This window comes from Mus caroli, chromosome 14, assembly GCF_900094665.2.
Source record: "Mus caroli chromosome 14, CAROLI_EIJ_v1.1, whole genome shotgun sequence".
NCBI classification, from domain to species: Eukaryota; Metazoa; Chordata; class Mammalia; order Rodentia; family Muridae; genus Mus; species Mus caroli.
The window spans coordinates 49082280-49100364 of NC_034583.1; the positions used below are offsets into that span (position 1 = coordinate 49082280).

General features: G+C 40.8%; 1 protein-coding gene and 1 pseudogene across 8 annotated transcripts in view; both read right to left on the reverse strand.

The window, feature by feature from the left end:
- Positions 1–3380: 3380 nt before the first annotated feature.
- On the reverse strand, positions 3381–3527 carry LOC115029286 (annotated as a pseudogene).
- Positions 3528–5189: 1662 nt separating this feature from the next.
- The window catches only part of Zdhhc20 (zinc finger DHHC-type containing 20), a 60992-nt gene continuing 48096 nt past the window's right edge, over positions 5190–18085 (reverse strand). For 3 of the 8 annotated variants that reach the window (XM_029468955.1, XM_021182184.2, XM_029468950.1), the window contains 5 exons: positions 15205–15331; positions 12862–12951; positions 11507–11622; positions 10006–10082; positions 5190–9086 (listed from right to left, as the gene is read on the reverse strand). In XM_029468955.1, coding sequence (XP_029324815.1) covers positions 10045–10082; positions 11507–11622; positions 12862–12951; positions 15205–15331 — 371 coding nt within the window. In that variant the 3' untranslated portion in view covers positions 5190–9086; positions 10006–10044. Of the gene's footprint in view, positions 9087–10005; positions 10083–11506; positions 11623–11966; positions 12012–12861; positions 12952–15204; positions 15332–18085 lie in introns of those variants that run through there. The other 5 variants (XM_029468953.1, XM_029468952.1, XM_021182185.2 and 2 more) reach the window with 3 other exon arrangements.

Genomic DNA, 18085 nt, shown 5'->3' on the forward strand with positions numbered 1-18085 from the left:
CCCTCCCCCTCCAGGAGACACACCCTCCTTCTTAGGCCACTCAGGTCCGGGCCCTTGGTGAGAGGGAGCAGCCGCCGCCGCCCGGCAGGACCCAGAGCCTGCAAAAGCTAGAGCAAAAAGGAGGGAAAGCCCCCTCTGTAATTTGGTCTTTACCGTTTTTTCTTAGCATGCAGGAAATGTGCGGTCAGTGACCATGAAGTGAGGACTATGGATGACTCCCTTCACCATTCTGCTATTTTCCTTTCCCCAACAGGATGGTATTTCCTTGGGCATAACTCACCTACTCTTTCTTCTGAACCTATGCAGTGGACGGACAGACTTAGAAGCTAAGTACTTTGTTTATGGAATGAAACTAAGCCGGGCGGGCATGGTGGCGCACGCCTTTGATCCCAGCACTCAGGAGGCAGAGGCAGGTGGATTTCTGAGTTCGAGGCCAACCAGGTCTACAGAGTGAGTTCCAGGACAGCCAGGGCTACACAGAGAAACCCTGTCTTGAAAAAAACAAAACAAAACAAAACAAAACAAAAAAGAAGAAAGAAAGAAATGAAACTAATACACTTAAATATATCTACTCTTAACACATGGTCAACAGTGCCAAGACCAAACAAAGGGCCAGAGTAACCACTGCACTCAGGGCAGGGTAGCATTACACACATGAAGGAGCAGTTTTTTAAAATATTAGATTTTTTTTTTCTTTTTTCTTTATTCATATGTTACATCTGGACTGCATTTCCCCTCCCAGATCCATTCTTCCCTTTACTTCTCAGAGAAGAGCAGGCCTTCAGGAACATCAAGTACAGTGTAACAAACTACAGTAAGTGAAGCAAGTTCTGATACATAGACTCTAAAAGGAATTATTCTATCCCCTCATTCTACCATCCTCTCCAGCCTGTAAAATAAAACTGGCATGAGTGAATCCAAGAAGTGACGTGAAATCCCATGTACAAACTTTTCCATCTCTCAAGATTATAAAACTCGATAGTGCTGGTGGTAGAATCTGGGGTGTCACATTATGCAAAGTTCTTCCAACACAACTACATGCCCTGCCTGAAAAGGGTAGGGGATATTTGATGGCTGTGGTGGAGGATGCCTCAGGAGCAGAGCAGGCAGAGCGTTGCATCCCAGGCTAGCCTGGTCAAGATGCCAAAGCTTCACAGTGAGACCCTCTCAACAACAGCAACAAAACCTGTGGGGGTGCAGCACACAGGATTTAGACAAGGGCTTCTGGAGTATCCACCAAAGAAGACCTCTTAGACACAGGGTCAAGCACACAGGATTTCTGTATTAGCTAGCAGGTAATTACACCGGGCATTTTGTTACTCAAGTGCAGGACTGAGCCTTTCTCAGGGTGAGCTTTTAAGTACAAGAAAGACCCCACACCTGGGCTGACTTGATATACTTCAGTTAAGTACAGCTAGGAGCAGGATCATACAGGCCAAAAAGTAAGGTTAGGACATTTAGAGGCTTCCCAAAATTATGGACTGTAATACGGATTTTGCTGCCTATGAGATTGTTTCCAAGGCCTACTTCCATCATGGTGTCTGTTGTTACAGGTTCATCATGTAGCCTAAGCTGACCTATAAATAGTCACTGTCCTCCAGTGTTGGGATTATAGGAAGTTTTTTCAAACTGTACTTGCAGCACACACAAAACATCTCCAAAACTTTGAAAGGGCTACATGATACAGGCATCACTTTCATTTGAAAAGGTTGAAGCCAGGCGGTGATGGTGCACACTTAATGCCAGCACTTGGGAGGGGGAACCAGACAGATCCCTGAGTTCAAGGCCAGCCTGGTTTACAGAGTTCCAGGACAGGCAGGGCTAGCTGTCTGCTTGCTTACCATGTGCAAAGGCCCAGGCTGGAGGCCTGGAACAGGAAAAAGACAAAACAAAAAGGCCAAGAAAAAACTGCTGGTAGCTAGTTTACTCTATGTCCAGGCTCACTCAGAAATGATGAATCTTCCAAACACATGGCTTTTACTGCCAGTGGTCAAATGAAATAAGTCATAAACCAAGGTTTTCTGGTTAAGTTTTTGTTTTTTTCCCCTTGAGACAGCCTCATTATATGGCTCAAAATGACTTTGAGCAATCCTGCATCAAGTTCCCAAGTGCTGGGGTTACAGTTGTGAGCTGCCAACACTTCTTACTCTATGCCCATATCCCAGAGCTCGCAGCAGTCTTGTTTTCCCTCACTGGCCACCCAGCATTTTGTCACCTCAGGCCTTCCCTTACCAGGGAAGCTAGGGCCTTACAGGGGCTGAATGCCTAAACAAGAGAACAAGTTGCTTAGGCTTCTATTCCTGCTGCTCATCCATTCTCGGGAAGGCACTCAATAGCTGCCATTTTCCCAAGGATGTACTTCATTTGTTTTTTTGTTATGTAGTCCTGGCCTGGAACTTACTATGTAGACAAGGCTGGCCTTGAACTCATAGAAGTCCAGGTATTTACCTCCCAAGTGCTGGGATTAAAGGCCTGTCCACCATACCTGGGGAGTGCTCCAATTTCGACTTTACAAAATCTTTTAATGGCTTCTTGGTGTCTCTGGAGTGTACAGACATAGGTCTTCCTCATTTACTGCTTTGTAGAAAGCTCTCCAAACAACTAGCTTTCTCTATCATTCCTGTATAAATTCCTAGGGTATTGATACAGAGGTTGCACCTCAGGGCTGGATTTCATCAATGCTTGTTTTTTTGTTTTTGTTTTTTGCTTTTTTTGAGACAGGGTTTCTCTGTATAGCCCTGGCTGTCCTGGAACTCACTTTGTAGACCAGGCTGGCCTGGAACGCAGAAATCCGCCTGCCTCTGCCTCCCGAGTGCTGGGATTAAAGGTGTGCGCCACCACGCCCGGCTATCAATGCTTAAGTCTTCACATACTCAGAATGTTTTCCTTTGACTACTACCATAACAATTGAGCTATTTTTGGACTATTTATTTCATTCATGTGTTTACACATGCACAAGCTACTGTGCACATTTGGCTTCCTGAAACCAAACACAGGATTTCAGCATGGAGGCAGCTGCCTTTACTTCAGAGCTATCTTGCTGGCCTAGACGTTTTAAAATAACCGAAAGCCCTGTAGAATGTATGGGCTATGTGAAAAAGGCAGTGTCTCCTCACACAGGTCGCTCAATGGTCTAGCATCTTGTCACCTTTGATACAGACCAAGGCCAATTTTTCTTTTTAAAAACCAACACAGGCACCTGGTAGAAGAGTATGAAAACAAGTGGCAGCTCTTAACTTCAAGCAGCTCTCTTAGGGGTTGGTCAAGCATTATTTAAACACATCATCACACATACAAACAGTAGTAGAGCCAGACACACAGCACTTCAGTCGTTTGTTGCTTCAAACAGTACTGTAGAGGGTTTTTTTCCTTGTAGGGGAGACAATGCATTACCACAAATTTCGAATCCGAGTTTCACACATTTGAGGAAACTGCAGGGGTCAGCACATACAGATGGCAATGGATAAGCCTCACCTTGGGAAAACCATCTTCATGACCATGGTAAAAACTCTCTGCCAGATAAGTATATGTAATGAATATTCTTATGAAGTACAACTCCTGAAGAAAGAACCAAAGAATGGCCACTGCCAAACCTATCTGCTCTGCCAAGACTACTAAAGGCACTAAAACATTAAACTCTGACCCTTTAAAATTATTTTTAATTGTGTGTTGTGTGTGTGGGCATATGGATCCCCCTGAGCTGGAATCACAGTCACCATTATAGGTGCTGGTGGCTGACTCCTCCCCCTTGGAGGAGCAGTGTGTGCTCCTCATCAACCACAGAGCACTCTCTCTAGCTCCTGGTTAATATATTTGAAGTTAGAGGTATTTAGACACCACCAAAGAAAAATAAAACTAACGGACATGAAATTCATTAGTCCCTTTCTGACTTTTCAGAGTTTATTTTATGGGAGGCTACTACAGCAAAACAAAATTTCAAGAGTCTATCTGCAGTTGATTGGAGCCAAGTAACAGTACAGCAAGAGGAAAACGGTAATAGAAACTTAGTATGGCCGGGCGTGGTGGTGCACGCCTTTAATCCCAGCACTTGGGAGGCAGAGGCAGGCGGGATTTCTGAGTTCGAGGCCAGCCTGGTCTACAAAGTGAGTGCCAGGACAGCCAGGGCTACACAGAGAAACCCTGTCTCGAAAAACCAAAACCAAAACCAAACAAAACAAAACAAAAAAAAGAAAAGAAACTTAGTATGGTGGAGGTACTAAGGGTGTCAGCCTGTGATGAAGGGTGACTTGACGAGCTAAAATGTAGCCTGGGTGGGGCATCGAGCAGAAACACCACATAAAGCTACTAGGGAGTTGTGCAGTTGGCTGAGTGCTTAGGAGTGTGCTTCCCACTTTCCAGAGGAACACTGAGTGGCTCCCATCTGCCTTTAACTCTAGCTTCATGGATTCCAGGGCACTGAGAGCCACTTTCACTCATAAGAGGCTTGGGATGGGGATCCCCAATAAATCTTAAACAACAATACAAAATGAAAAACCATTAGGTGAGAGCTGTGAACACAAGGTCAAAGAACTATTAAATAACCATAAAGACTGTGGCATCAAAGAGTTGCTGTCTTTGTGCATTTTGGGATATCACCTAATGGTTGTTTCTCAAGAGAGTCTCAACCATGTAGCCCTGGCTTGCCTGGAACTTGTTATGTAGACCAGATTAGGTTCAACTCACAGACATCCTCCTGCCTCTGCTTATAGTTGTGCACCACCAAGAGTGGCCTGAGACAGTGTACTTACTGCACCAGAGAAGGTGTTCATCTATGTGGGTCTCTCTATTGGTTCTTACAGGTTCTTGAGTTTTTGTTGTTGTTTTTGTTTTGTTTTGTTTATTCAAGACAGGGTTTCTCTGTATAGCCTGGCTGTTCGGTAAACCTTTTAGGTTCTGAATAAAATTTTAAACTACAATTTAACTGTCTCAGAGTTTCTAGAAATTACTAAGCTCTGCAACTAAGCCAGCAGTTCTCAACCTGGGGGTCATGACCCTTCACAGAGGTTGCCTAAGACCATGAAAAAAACAGATTTTTATGTTACAATTCATAACAATAGCAAAATTGCAACAAACGTAGCAACAAAAACAATTTTATGGTTGGGGGTCACCACAACTTGATAAACTAGAGGGTGACAGCATTAGGAAAGCTGAGAACCACTGAACTAAACAACACCTGTAACAGATTTTCATGCGGATCAAAATGACAATTATTTTCTCATTTGACAAATATAATGGCAACAAAACCATTAAAAAACAAGACAATATCTTTATCTGTTTATTAATAAAGTAATTATGGTTTCTGAAAAAAAATGCACACATAGTAATGTAGGTTAGGCCATCCAAAATACAGAGCCAAGAGTCACTGGTCATAGTCCAGGTTCACATAATGAGAATAAATAGAAGGCTATGCTACTGATAAGACAACTAAGGCAAACGATCTCTCAAACTTATTTATAGAAAAACATTAAATATCACCTTAAACAGTATCCATCTCTTCTTTTAAATGGGCATAGGCTTGTCTGTAATCATGTACAAATATAATAAACTAACAGCTTCCTTAGCTCCTTAATACAAATACAATTCCTTGCTTTACGTAACTCAAGAAAATAATATAGCATGAAGTCATTAGAAAAATATGGACCTTTCTGAATCTCTATTGTATTTTAAATTTGAATTTAAAAATACAGCTTAGATCATATGAAACATGAATTTCAGATTTATATCTTATTTGTACTTTTACATATGCTCTTACTAGTTTGACTGAAATGCAAAAATATGATTTCTTAATATCAGTTAAAAATACTTATCCACGCAAAAGTACTACTTTATAGAACAAGATGTAAGCGAAACGTAGTTTGAGTTACTGCCTATCCAATGCCGCAAATACGCAGGCTCTAACACTAAGCCTGTAACAGTTTTGCTTCAGAGAGAATTAGAGATCTCTTGACTCATTTCAAGCATTCCTGTAAACAGTCAAAATTTGCTTTCTGTAAGAATTAAAATTCAAGTAAAGACCATATATTTAAGCTAACTTGTTATGCTTTAAACACATTGAGTCATAACTATGTAAAAAGTTTTTTAAAAATCATTCTTTTATGAAGACAAAACTCAACTTTGTAAACATGTTCATGTCAATAGCTGGTACACTGCAGCTGCTTTGGTTGGCACAGTGACAGGGTCAGGTGCCGCAGGTACTCAACAGTCAAGTACCTCTGTACCCAGGTAAACCAAGTCTCCTGTCTGATGTTTTTAATGGCAAGGGCAAGACCTGAAATTCAACTCCATTTTCTTCACAAATGTTCAAGTGTTTGAAATTTTGGCAAAGCTTTGTTTCAAGGTAGTCCCCCCCCTCCCCCCACTGATAGCAGACTCAATGCCAGTTCACATACTAAACATCCAGCCTTTCCCTGATTCCCATACCACTTGCTGGTCCCTAATGAATGGCTCACTGACACGTATGAACAGCTTCAGCTTGGGCCAGGGATGTAGCTCAGTGGTAGAGGACTTGCCTAGTATGCAGAAGGCCCTGGATTTGATTCCCAGCACTAAAATGAAACAAAACCAAAACAACAAAAGGCAGCTAAATATTTTAGAATGTGGCAAAAAGCTGGCTATAAAGGCTACCAAAGTGGAAAACTAGAAATGGTTTTACTATGCTAATAAACAACTCAGAAATTTGATACTTCTACATAATAGTATGTTAAAGGGGCAAATTATGCCAGGTGCATGCAAATCCCTTGATATAAATATAGAAACACTGAAATACTAGAATATTTCTGAAAGTAGCATGCACACTACCAAATTGAAGTTGTATTTCTGGTTAGTAATTGATCTTCTTTTCCTCTCGGGTTGTTTAGCACAGGCTTCATGCAGCACAGGCTACTGTTGATGCTGAGAATGAACTAGACCAACTTGATTCAGACTCCCAAGTGCTGAGATGGCCAGCAGGCTCCAGCATGCCTAGCAGTAACTGGCATCTCTTAAGTCATTGTTTTTATAGAATGAACGTCAAAAGAGCTGCAATGAAGAGGAATTCATACTACATACAACTTTAAACCATGGTGCCAAAGCTGACTCACTCCTTTGGTCCAAAGGGAAAGTTACTTAAGATTCATAATTAGTGCAGTCAATGGGAATCCAGTAAACTTCCCAAATCGCAAAGTTAGAACAGCAGCGATCTTGATTTATGTAGGATTAGGAAATCACAGCACTATCTTTAGTATAATATTTGATATTCAGAGGACTTGAGAGCTACTTGGTGGGTAAATAAAAAGCAAGGTTATTTGCAAACTTCAACACTGGGTAATGTGGGGAGTCCTACAGTCCAACTCATGCAGGATGCCCTCTCCTCCACAATCCTATTGTGCACACAAAGACACTGCATAGCCACATCCTAGACAGCAGCACATCAGAGACGTCTCTCTGCTGGTCCACCTCAAGCAATCATTTGGGGTTGTTTCTTTTCTTTCGTCCTTTCTTTCTTTCTTTTTTTTTTTTTTTGGTTTTTCAAGACTGGGTTTCTCTGTGTAGCCCTGGCTGTCCTGGCACTCACTCTGTAGACCAGGCTGGCCTTGAACTCAGAAATCCACCTGTCTCTTGCCTCCCGAGTGCTGGGATTAAAGGCGTGTGCCACCACGCCCCGTGGTTCTTTGATAAACTGTATAAACCAAAAATAGTGCCTCTACATTGCCATTTGATGGACCAGTGGACTAATCTCCTAAATATAGCTATTTCTATTAAAGCCACTAGATGCTAAAAACATACTATCTGTTAAAAAGAGAGCCTGTGTGCACCAGAGTGCACATGTAAATGCCAGAGGACAATGTGTGGGAGTTAGGTATCTTCTTCCAGAATGTGGCTGATGTCAGGTTGTAGGTCTGAGCGCAAGGGCCTTTATCCACTGAGACATTTCTCCAGCCCAAGCCTGGGACATCGTGGTTTTGTTTTACTTATTTCATCCTTATCTGAACTGCATTTGAGTCACTGTTGACTTGGCTACAGGATTCCTGTAAAGGACCATAGTAATTTTTAGACATTGTCTAAATGAAATCCTATTTAATAGCATGTTGTAGTCTATATACTTTTAGGGATGAAAATTTGTTTACTTTATAATACTTCTTCTTTCATTCTCTTTTTTTTCTAGTCACTCCCACCTATTCATATATGTGTTAGGTCTTTGGATGGCACGTGAACCTCTGTGCTTTCCTGCCCATAAAAACTTCCCTTGAACACTCAACAACTAGTAATTAAAAAGCAGAGAATACCAACATGTAGTTGTTTCCTTTGAGCCTTGGGCTCACACTACACCTACACCACATGGTTGTACTATTCTGTGTCTTAGATACGGTCTCTATGCAACCAATGCTAGACTCAAAAATCACTGAATCTTACCTCAGCCTTCTGAATGCTGGGATTATAGGCATGTGCCACTTGGCTTTTAAAAGTACTAATTAGAAGTATTAATGCTTCTAACTAAACCTTCACTGAATTATATTAATATCTTCAATGTTCTAAATTATTATATTTAGGTATCTGAATCCTTCTGAGTGTTATTTTATAGCCAATAATTAAAAAATCTTTATTAAAATGTTGAAAAGTATAAAACAGTAATTATAAATTAGTAAACATCTAATAAAAAAAGCAGTATTTCTTTCCCTTATACAGCACAAGAATCAGTGATTTGGGTATCATTTTTAGCCCCCGTTTTCCCTAGGTATACTTCACCACAGACAACTTTTTAGTTTGTGTTTTTGGGGTGAAAATTTATGTGGATACTAAGAAATAGCTCTAATGTTGTAACTCAGATGTTTAAAATACATATGGCATGTTAACACGTAATAGCATTGTAAAACAGGTGTTACTTCCAAAGGAAAATTAAGTCACTTTTGAGCTGTGAGGCAATGTCACACAAATGGACACTAAAAATTAAGGCATCTTTCTGCTCTGCAGTGCTTCTGTGGATCCATCAAACTGTACAAACATCTCCTTTTAAAAATATATCTTCTGTTATACTTCAAATATTTCATTCCATCCATCATTTTCTTGCAAATAAAATTGAAAATAGTCCAAAATGTGTTTTTATATACCTACAAAAGACAGAAATTGAATTATTAGTTAAAAGCCAATTTTTCATTTCCTAAGATATTTAATAAATGGTCCTGTGGATAAACAAGTTAGGAATCAAATTCTTGAGTTCTACTACAATAATACAGACTCCAGTTAGCAGTGAAGAAGGGAACAAGCAAGCTTTCTACTTGCCTTCAGCGCACCCTGCTGCCTGCTTGGACACCTCACATCGGCCTATCACACTGGGGATTCTCTGACTACATAAGCAGTACAGATGCAGGATTCACTGGCTGGTAACTTTAGCTCCAAGTGCCTGGGATGGACAGGAGTGTGCTCAATATGTAGACCCTGCAAGCGAGCTTCTCTTCATAGTGTAGCCAATTCTGCCAGATGTGGGACTTGGAGCCTGGATCTCACTCTGTCATTGGCCTTGGGCCTGTCTCTATCATTGCATAGGCTCTGAGTCCTCGTCAAAGACCTGACCTCATGATAAGCCTAGAGTGCAGGATGCAGATGTCACATTTGGAAGACCAGAGATGAGATCCTCTGGGAAAAAAAAAAAGTAGCTAGGAAGAAGGGGCTCAGTATGTGTTGTTCTGGGCCATGGGTTTGAGACAATACTTTGTTGCTGTGTCTTACAAAACTATCATCAATAAATCCAGAAGCCTGTTGTCAATCTCCACTTGAGCAAACGTCTTCAAATAACGAAAAACCACTCTTTTTCATTATCAACTGGTTTTTTCATTAATCCACCAACAAACTGTTAGTAACACTGTGTTAGAAGTAATAAGGAAAATGAGATTTTGGAAGAAGTCATATTTGGAATCATAGGACAGAACTGTTTGATTTGGGTGTCATAGTTGAAAAAAAAATAAAATTTGTTTTGAGATGAAATATGCAAATAAACTACATTTGCCAAAGGATATTATATTGTCTTACCTTGCACTCATCAAATGGTTAGTTATGAACAAGTAGTACTCAATTTTCTATTTCCACTGTAACATGGTTATTTGTCCCTGTAAACATATAATTAATTATAAGACAGAAGTATTAAGTTTCTCGTGAAATGCTGAAGCTTATTACATTAAGAATAACATGTGAGTGTGAAGAGGTAGAACACAGGTGTCAGTGCGGTGTGTTAGAGCTGTTCTTCTGCTTGCTGTGTGAACATGTAAGATGTTCAGGATGTTAAGCAGCTGTAATTAAGAAGTCCAGGAAACACCTCTCCCCATTACCTTACCTAGGACCTGACTAATCTTAAAGACCCTACAACACTGACTAACAGATTCCCTGTAGTTCTTTATGTGCTGTTTCTGGCACTAGGTTCTCACTTTGTGTGGCCCAGTTTGGTCTTGAATCCATGGAAATCCTTCAGTTCAGCTTTTGAGTACAGTGATACAAGGGTGTGCCACCAAGATTGGTAAGGGAAAAGTTCTAAATGCCTCTCAAAGCTCTAATGAGTCCCTGCCCTCTGCACAAGGATCAGAGGCGTTCAGACAGTTCACAGGATACTTCCTGAAGTCACTGTGAGCTGATGCGAGTATCTCAAACTGTTTCCTATAATGCACCCACATTACTGACGGCCATATAACCACTGGAATCAAGAAGCACCTGAGACAGCCTGAGACAGGATTTGGACTTGTCCTGGGAGGTAAGTGGTCAGATAATACTGCAAACCCAGTTCTGACCAGAGAGTCTACTTAGTCTGAGCAGCCGTTCTACACTGCACTCACACCTCACAAAGCGAGTCAGTAAGAAAGGCTAAAGTCTTGTCCACATTATTCTGTAAAGACTACAAAGCTCCCTACATTCTTAGGAAAGGTTTCACAAGGAGTCAAGGCTTGTGTAGAAATGGTGATCCTCTTGCCTCAGCCTCCCAAGAACTAGAATTATCGGCTTGTGCCATCACACCCAGTTGGGTACAATGCTTTTCTTCTTTCTTTCTTTCTTTTTTTTTCTTTTCGTTTTTTTTTTTTTTTTTTTTTTGAGACAGGGTTTCTCTGTGTAGCCCTGGCTGTCCTGGAACTCACTCTGTAGACCAGGCTGTCCTGGAACTCAAGAAATCGGCCTCCCAAGTGCTGGCTGGGATTAAAGGCGTGCTCCACCACTGCCCGTCGAGTACAATGCTTTTCAAAAATTGTTTTCAACTAAGTATATACTAGAACACTAAAAGAAAAAGTTCTTAAAATACTATTCAGATTAGCCAATGCCAAGCTAACTTTCTTTATAGACAGAAACACGTGGCTGGGAAACAGGCCGGCTGAACGGAGAGCGGAGTACAATTAGCCACTGTGCCTCTGCCCCTTTCCCAACAAATCTCCTCGGGCATTCAGCTTCTCAGGTTCCTAAGTTCCGTTTTCTCAAATATCACACAGTTTTGGTTTTCTACTGTATTTGTTTAATCTGGTGACTTTCCTGTGAACCAGATGAGAATTATTACCTGATTTGGTGACTCCTTCTTCAGCTCCATTCTCTAGCCACTGAGATTCACTGTCCAATAAACGGTTTTTTGATTCACTAAGTGGTTTGATAGGAAAAGGTTGATTTGAGCCAATACTGAAAAAGGAGCAGACAATTTAGTGAATAGTTTAATGCTCAATAAGGATATTTAATAATTAATAAGCAGCAAATTAGTATTCCTTCTCTGAAATATGTGAGGGCCACTCATGAGATCTTAGCACTCTGAAAAGGCTCTCTCCAAGAGAAAATGCCCACAACCCCCACCCCAATGATGGCTCTTTAGGCCCAAAAGTGTATATCCAGCACTGCCAAAGAAACCAGTTAGACTGAGAAACAGCTTCAGAGGCTGGTGGGAAGGGCTTGTAACACTTGTTAATCGGGAGCTGTAGTAGCACAAGGACAGGTGAAGAGCTATGTCTGTGGCCCGTACAAAAAGTTACCTGTCATCTCCCAAGTTTTCTGCTTTCTACCTCTGCAGTTTAGATCTAAGGGGAAAAAATGATTCAGTGATTTATCGTAGACTTATTATTCTAACTAAGAGAACCAGGGAAGAGGGAATGGAGGAAGGAAAAGAGGAAAAGCATGGGCAGGTGCTTATGGGACAGACTCTCTGCTGGTGCTTTATACACCAGCTCCACCCTCGAAACCCAAGGGAAGGAAACAGCTCTCATCATCCTTGGTTTCCAGAGAGACAGACTTGAGTGACTTAGATCCACAGTGAATGCTGGAGCTGAAGGGCCAAAGGCTTTGGTGCAGTGCTAAGTTGCCTGCTGATGTCAGCATCCTATGGAGCTTAATGCTCTCTTTCTCCTTTCATTTTTGTTTTGTTGAAATATGAATTTATGAATCAATTTTCCTGATGTACAACTATGTTAAGAAATTTCCTATGAGTAAGAAAACATTTGTACTTTCAAAATTCTCATTAGTTATCTGATGTTGTAATTAAAATCTAGTTATCAAAATTTATGATTATTAGAATAATGGCAGTGGTTGTTAAAATTTTCTTTTAAAAAATTCAACTTGGTATAAACCAATATAATGAGATCTTAAAGGGAATCTTCTTGGGATGAAGACATAGTATATTTACTGGCTTCCTGGTTTTCCTAGACACTACAGACATGCTCTGCTCCATTTGTGTTTGAGTTGTTCAAAGTTTTATACTAAGAATATCAGGCACCTAACATATCAGTCCTCCATTAAAAAAAGAATGTCAATAGATTTTTTTTCCCTTTTTCTGTCTGCTTCCTGGAGTGCTACTGTTTGTGTACGAATCATTCATGTACAACACAGACATTAGGTTGTCTTATAATGAATATTGGACTCTTGGAAACACACCTTCTGACGTATTCACCCTGGTTTGCAACAGAAGCTTGTTCTGGATCCATCCCCACAAGGCGAGCTGGAAAACTGCAACCATCACCCAAACTGTACAATGAGAAATAGTCATTATTTTTGTACTCACTTAACAACAAAGGTTCAATTTAAGATTTGCTTTTCAGAGGCATGATAGAAATACATTACTAAAATGTGTCAAGTCAGAGATCAAATCCCAAGATGTCTAAGTTTAGAAGTTACTGCTTGAAGACAGCCTTTTCTCTTATAACTCACATGTACTTAGAATCAGTGTCCTTAATGTTGATTAGGATCACAATGCGGGTTAAGAGCAGTGGCTGCTCCTCTACAGCACCCACATGGCAGCTGACAACTACAGCTATCTCTAGTTCCAGGGCATCTGATACCATTTTCTCACCCCTTGTAGACACCAGGAACACACATGGCACATATACACACGCACATAAAAACTCAGTAGGTATTTGACAACAATAAGGAGAGCCCACTCCAATTATAAATTTACTGCTCAGAGAAAATATCCTAATAACCAGATAGTGTGCATTTCATTCAACAGGAGTAGAAAACTTCACTGAAAACACGGAACAATAAAGCACACCCAAAGAGTGGACTTGAATATATAGCAATAAGGTTTACAGAAAATGACACACACACATACATGCAGGAGCAGACAGTATCACAGAGCTGTGGGAAGCAGCTCCAGATAGGCCCAGGAGGAGTCCCTAAGGTGGGGAGGAGACACAAGAGACTCTGCTAGCAGTTCCTCTCTACTGGTGAGAACTTCAAAGCCAGTGACAGATTCACCCAGCTGGGCATGTGTGCAAACCTATAATCCCAACACTGGGGAGACCAATGGACAGATCGGAACTCAAGGCTAGTTTAGCTAGGGAAAAAAAAACAAAACAAAAAAACAAAAGAAAACCAAACTAAAAAACCAAAGAAACAAAACAAATAGACAACAAAACAAAACAAAACAAACGCCCCAACCCTAACTTCAAGTAATCCCAAACAAAATAAGTCTTTTAAAAAGCTACCCTAAATTTTATCACAATTAAGATTTTGTGATTAACAAAAAGTAGTGATTAGGCTGGGCGTGGTGGCGCACGCCTTTAATCCCAGCACTCAGGAGGCAGAGGCAGGCGGATTTCTGAGTTCAAGGCCAGCCTGGTCTACAAAGTGAGTTCCAGGACAGCCAGGACTACACAGAGAAACCCTGTCTCGAAAAACCAAAAAAAAAAGTATGTGAAGAAGGCATATGAAGTAAAAAAAAAAAGAAAAGGTGATTATATCTGTCAGCAGAAAATAAGACAAGCCAGAAGACAGTAAAGCAGCATGTAGGGGTCTACACCAAAATAAAAATAAAAAAAATAAAAATGAAGGTAAGCAAGCCATTTTCAGATAGAAAAGCCCCTACAATTGCCCTGTGCTCCTTTAGAGACAGGGTCTGACTATGATTATATAACTCAGACTGGCGTCCAACTCCTGACGATGCTCCTGCAGTGGGAGCCTCCACCCAGCACACCTACAGATCTCAGAGTTAGGACTAGGGTTAGTATATATCATTTACACCTCAGGTAAAACCCATTAAGTGTTCAGACTTTAGGAAAGCAGAGCTATGTTGGATGTGGTGAGCCAGGCCTTTCTACTTGCCCTCTGGAGGCAGACAGTGTATCTTTGTGAGTTCCAGACCAGACAGGGCAACATAGTGATACTTGTCTCATATTTAAAAAAAAAAAAAAAGGTCTGGCTCTGAGGTTAAGAGAACTCTAGGGGTCCTGAGTTTATTCCACAGCAACCACATTGTGGCTCACAACCATCTATATTGAGATCTGGTGCCCTTTTCTGGCACGCAGGTGTACATGCAGATAGAATACTCATACATAAAACAAACCTTTAAAAGAGAGAGAGATAGCCGGGCATGGTGGCGCACGCCTTTAATCCCAGAACTTGGGAGGCAGAGGCAGGTGGATTTCCGAGTTTGAGGCCAGCCTGGTCTACAGAGTGAGTTCCTCCAGGACAGCCAGGGCTACACAGAGAAACCCTGTCTCGAACACCCCCCGCCCCCGAAAAAAAAGAAAAAAAAAAGAGAGAACACCTATACACACACTTTATTTCTGTTCTGTAATCTATAAAAACATATATCCCTAAAAGTGATTTAATTTCATTTTGAAGAGCTTTTTAAAGTTATTTCTATTTTTCTATTCTCCATTCAAATGTATACTTATTGTACCTAATTTTTAAAAAAGCAAATATATAATTTTATATATATTTAAGATATTTATCTACAGGCAGAGGCTACCACTGACCCCTACACATTTTGTAACTTACCTTGAAAATATTGGAACTAGCCAATATTTCTTTTCATCACCAAAGACTTGTCTCCAATTTTTACTGCATCCAAGAGAGAAACCATTTCCATCTATTCCATAAGAAAACATAGGTGCACGAAATGATTCTGTTTAAAAAAAGGGGAAAAAAAAAAAACCAAACTCAAGCATGTATACATACATGAATAAATCTTGTGTATTTAAACTTATGAAGGAAGTGAGAAATAGTAACTTTTTGCCAATGTTTTTGACATAGACAGCTATAAACATAATGGTGACAGGAAGTAACAAGGAATGATAAGCATCTGAAATGGCAACTGTCCTAATTATCCCCATCTGATTGTTACATTCTAGATATCTCAGCATATACACAATTATGTTAATTAACATAAAATCTACTTTAAAAAAGATAAATTTGACTTACTTGATGAAAATATATTTTAATTTTAACCCTCCAAAATGAAAGGCCCAAGTAATTACCTAATATTACATTTATTTGTTTATAAATGAATCAATAACTAAATAACTAGGGTCTCTCTGTGTAGCTCTAGCTATCTTGGAACCCACTATGTAGACCAAGCTGGCCTTGAACCTACAAAAATGCACCTGCTTCTGTTTCCCAAGTGCTGAGCTTAAAGGTGTGGGCTGCCATGCCCAGCCATACACTGTCTGGAAAAAAGCAGTCCTTGAACATTACACTTTGGGTTTATTCTACTTTGTGGTGCTAGGAACTGAGCCCTTGCACATGCTAGTCAAATGTTCTCCCGCTGAGCTAAATACCTAGCCTTTAGTAAAGATATTTTACTTCACTTGATTTATTGTATTTCAATTTATTTTTAAGTCACTGGAACTTGTTGACTTTAAAAAAATTTTTTTAAAAATATTTATTTATTATTATATCTAAGTACACTGTAGAGGTCTTCAGACACACCAGAAGAGGGCGTCAGATCTCATTATGGGTGGTTGTAAACCACCATGTGGTTGCTGGGATTTGAACTCAGGACCTTCAGAAGAGCAGTCAGTGCTCTTTACCTTTTTTTTTTTTTAACCTATTCATTTTACATCCTACTCACTGCTCCCCTCCCAGTCACCCCCTCCCACAATCCTTCCTTCGCATCTACTCTGAGGGGGATGGGTGGGCTGGATATCTCCCCCACCCTGGCACTTCAAGTGTCTATGATCATCTGGGCACTTCCTTACTGACTGAGTCCAGGCAAGACAGCCCAGCTAGTAGAACATATCCCACGTGCAGGCAACAGCTTTTGGGAGAGCCCCCATTCCAGTTCAGTTGTTCAAGACCCACATGAAGACCAAGCTGCACATCTACATATGAGTGGGGAGGCCTAGGTCCAACTCGTCTATGTTTTTTGGTTGGTAGTTCAGACTCTGAGAGCCCCAAAAGCCCAGGTTAGTTGATTCTGTTGTCTTCCTGTTTAGTTCCTATCCTCTTTGAGGTGGCAATCCTTTCTTCTATTCTTCCATAAGAGTCCCCAAGCTCCCTCCACTGTTTGGTTGTGGGTGTCTGTATCTGTCTGCTTCAGCTGCTGGGTGGAGCCTCTCGGAGGATAACATGCTCCTGTCAGTATGGTTCAGGAGTCTGATGGAGTCTGATGCAGAAGAGGCAGCGGGAGAATGGGAATTTGTTCATTCTTTATTGGTGAACTTCCTATATATTCCTAACAACATAGGTACTTGGATTTTTTGTTTGGATTAGGTAGAATTTCTACAAATCTAGTCTAGCAAAACCTACATTTACTAAGCACTGAGAATCCTATGCCCTTGTGAGTATGGAAGTAAAGGCAGCTAGTCTTGTGGGAGGACAGAGGCTGTGTGTCCTGGGGTAAGGGTAGCTTAGGTGAAGATGGGAGGAATGGAGTTCAGAATGCTTGGAAAATGGGACAAAAGAAGGAGATTACAGACCACTGCTTCAAGCTTTAGTGTAAAGAGATCCAGAGTGAGGTCTAGGCAAATACTGATATCACAAGAAAAGTTGTACTTTGTTTTTTAAGACAAAGCCCTTCAGCATCTTACAAGCTGACGGGATGGAACCAGACTGACAGTATAGAAAAGCCAATAAAAAGCAGGGCAATCGGGCTGGTGAAATGGCTCAATGGGTAAGAGCACCCGACTGCTCTTCCGAAGGTCCAGAGTTCAAATCCCAGCAACCACATGGTGGCTCACAACCATCTGTAATGAGATCTGACTCCCTCTTCTGGTGTACCTGAAGACAGCTACAGTGTACTTACATATAATCAATAAATAAATCTTAAAAAAAAAAAAAAGAGTTAAAAAAAAAAAAGCAGGGCAATCTAGAGGAAAAGACAGTCTTAGACCGAGTTCTAAGATAAATCTTGCAGGAAGGCTGACACTCATGGGTGGGAAAGGAGGTATGTATAGAAGGCAAGAAAGGTGAGAAGATGGGAGATTGCTTGTGGCTTCTCAACATTTTTCTCTGAAGGACTCAAAATAGTAAGAATAGAATGGAGAAAATCAGGTGGTGGCACATACCTTTAGTCCCAGCACTTGGGAGGCAGAGGCAGGCGGATCTCTGATTTTCAAGCTAGCCTGGTCTACAGAGTGAGTTCCAGGACAGCTAGGGCTGCAACGAGAAGCCCAGTCTTGAAAATCCAACCCTGTCTTCTTCTCACCTAAGAAAATCTAGATTTCTAAGGAAAACAGCCGAGGAGGCCGAATGACCACTGTTTCTACCCTCAGTTAGGTCATCCTTGTTTGTTTGTTTGTTTCTGACAGTCTTAGCCTGGCCTTGATCTCACTGTGGCTGAACTAGACTATATAAAAATATCAGATTATATTACATTGGATTGGAATTAATGATACTCTTTGATACAGTGCTTATTTCTATAATTTTGGAAGTATATGCA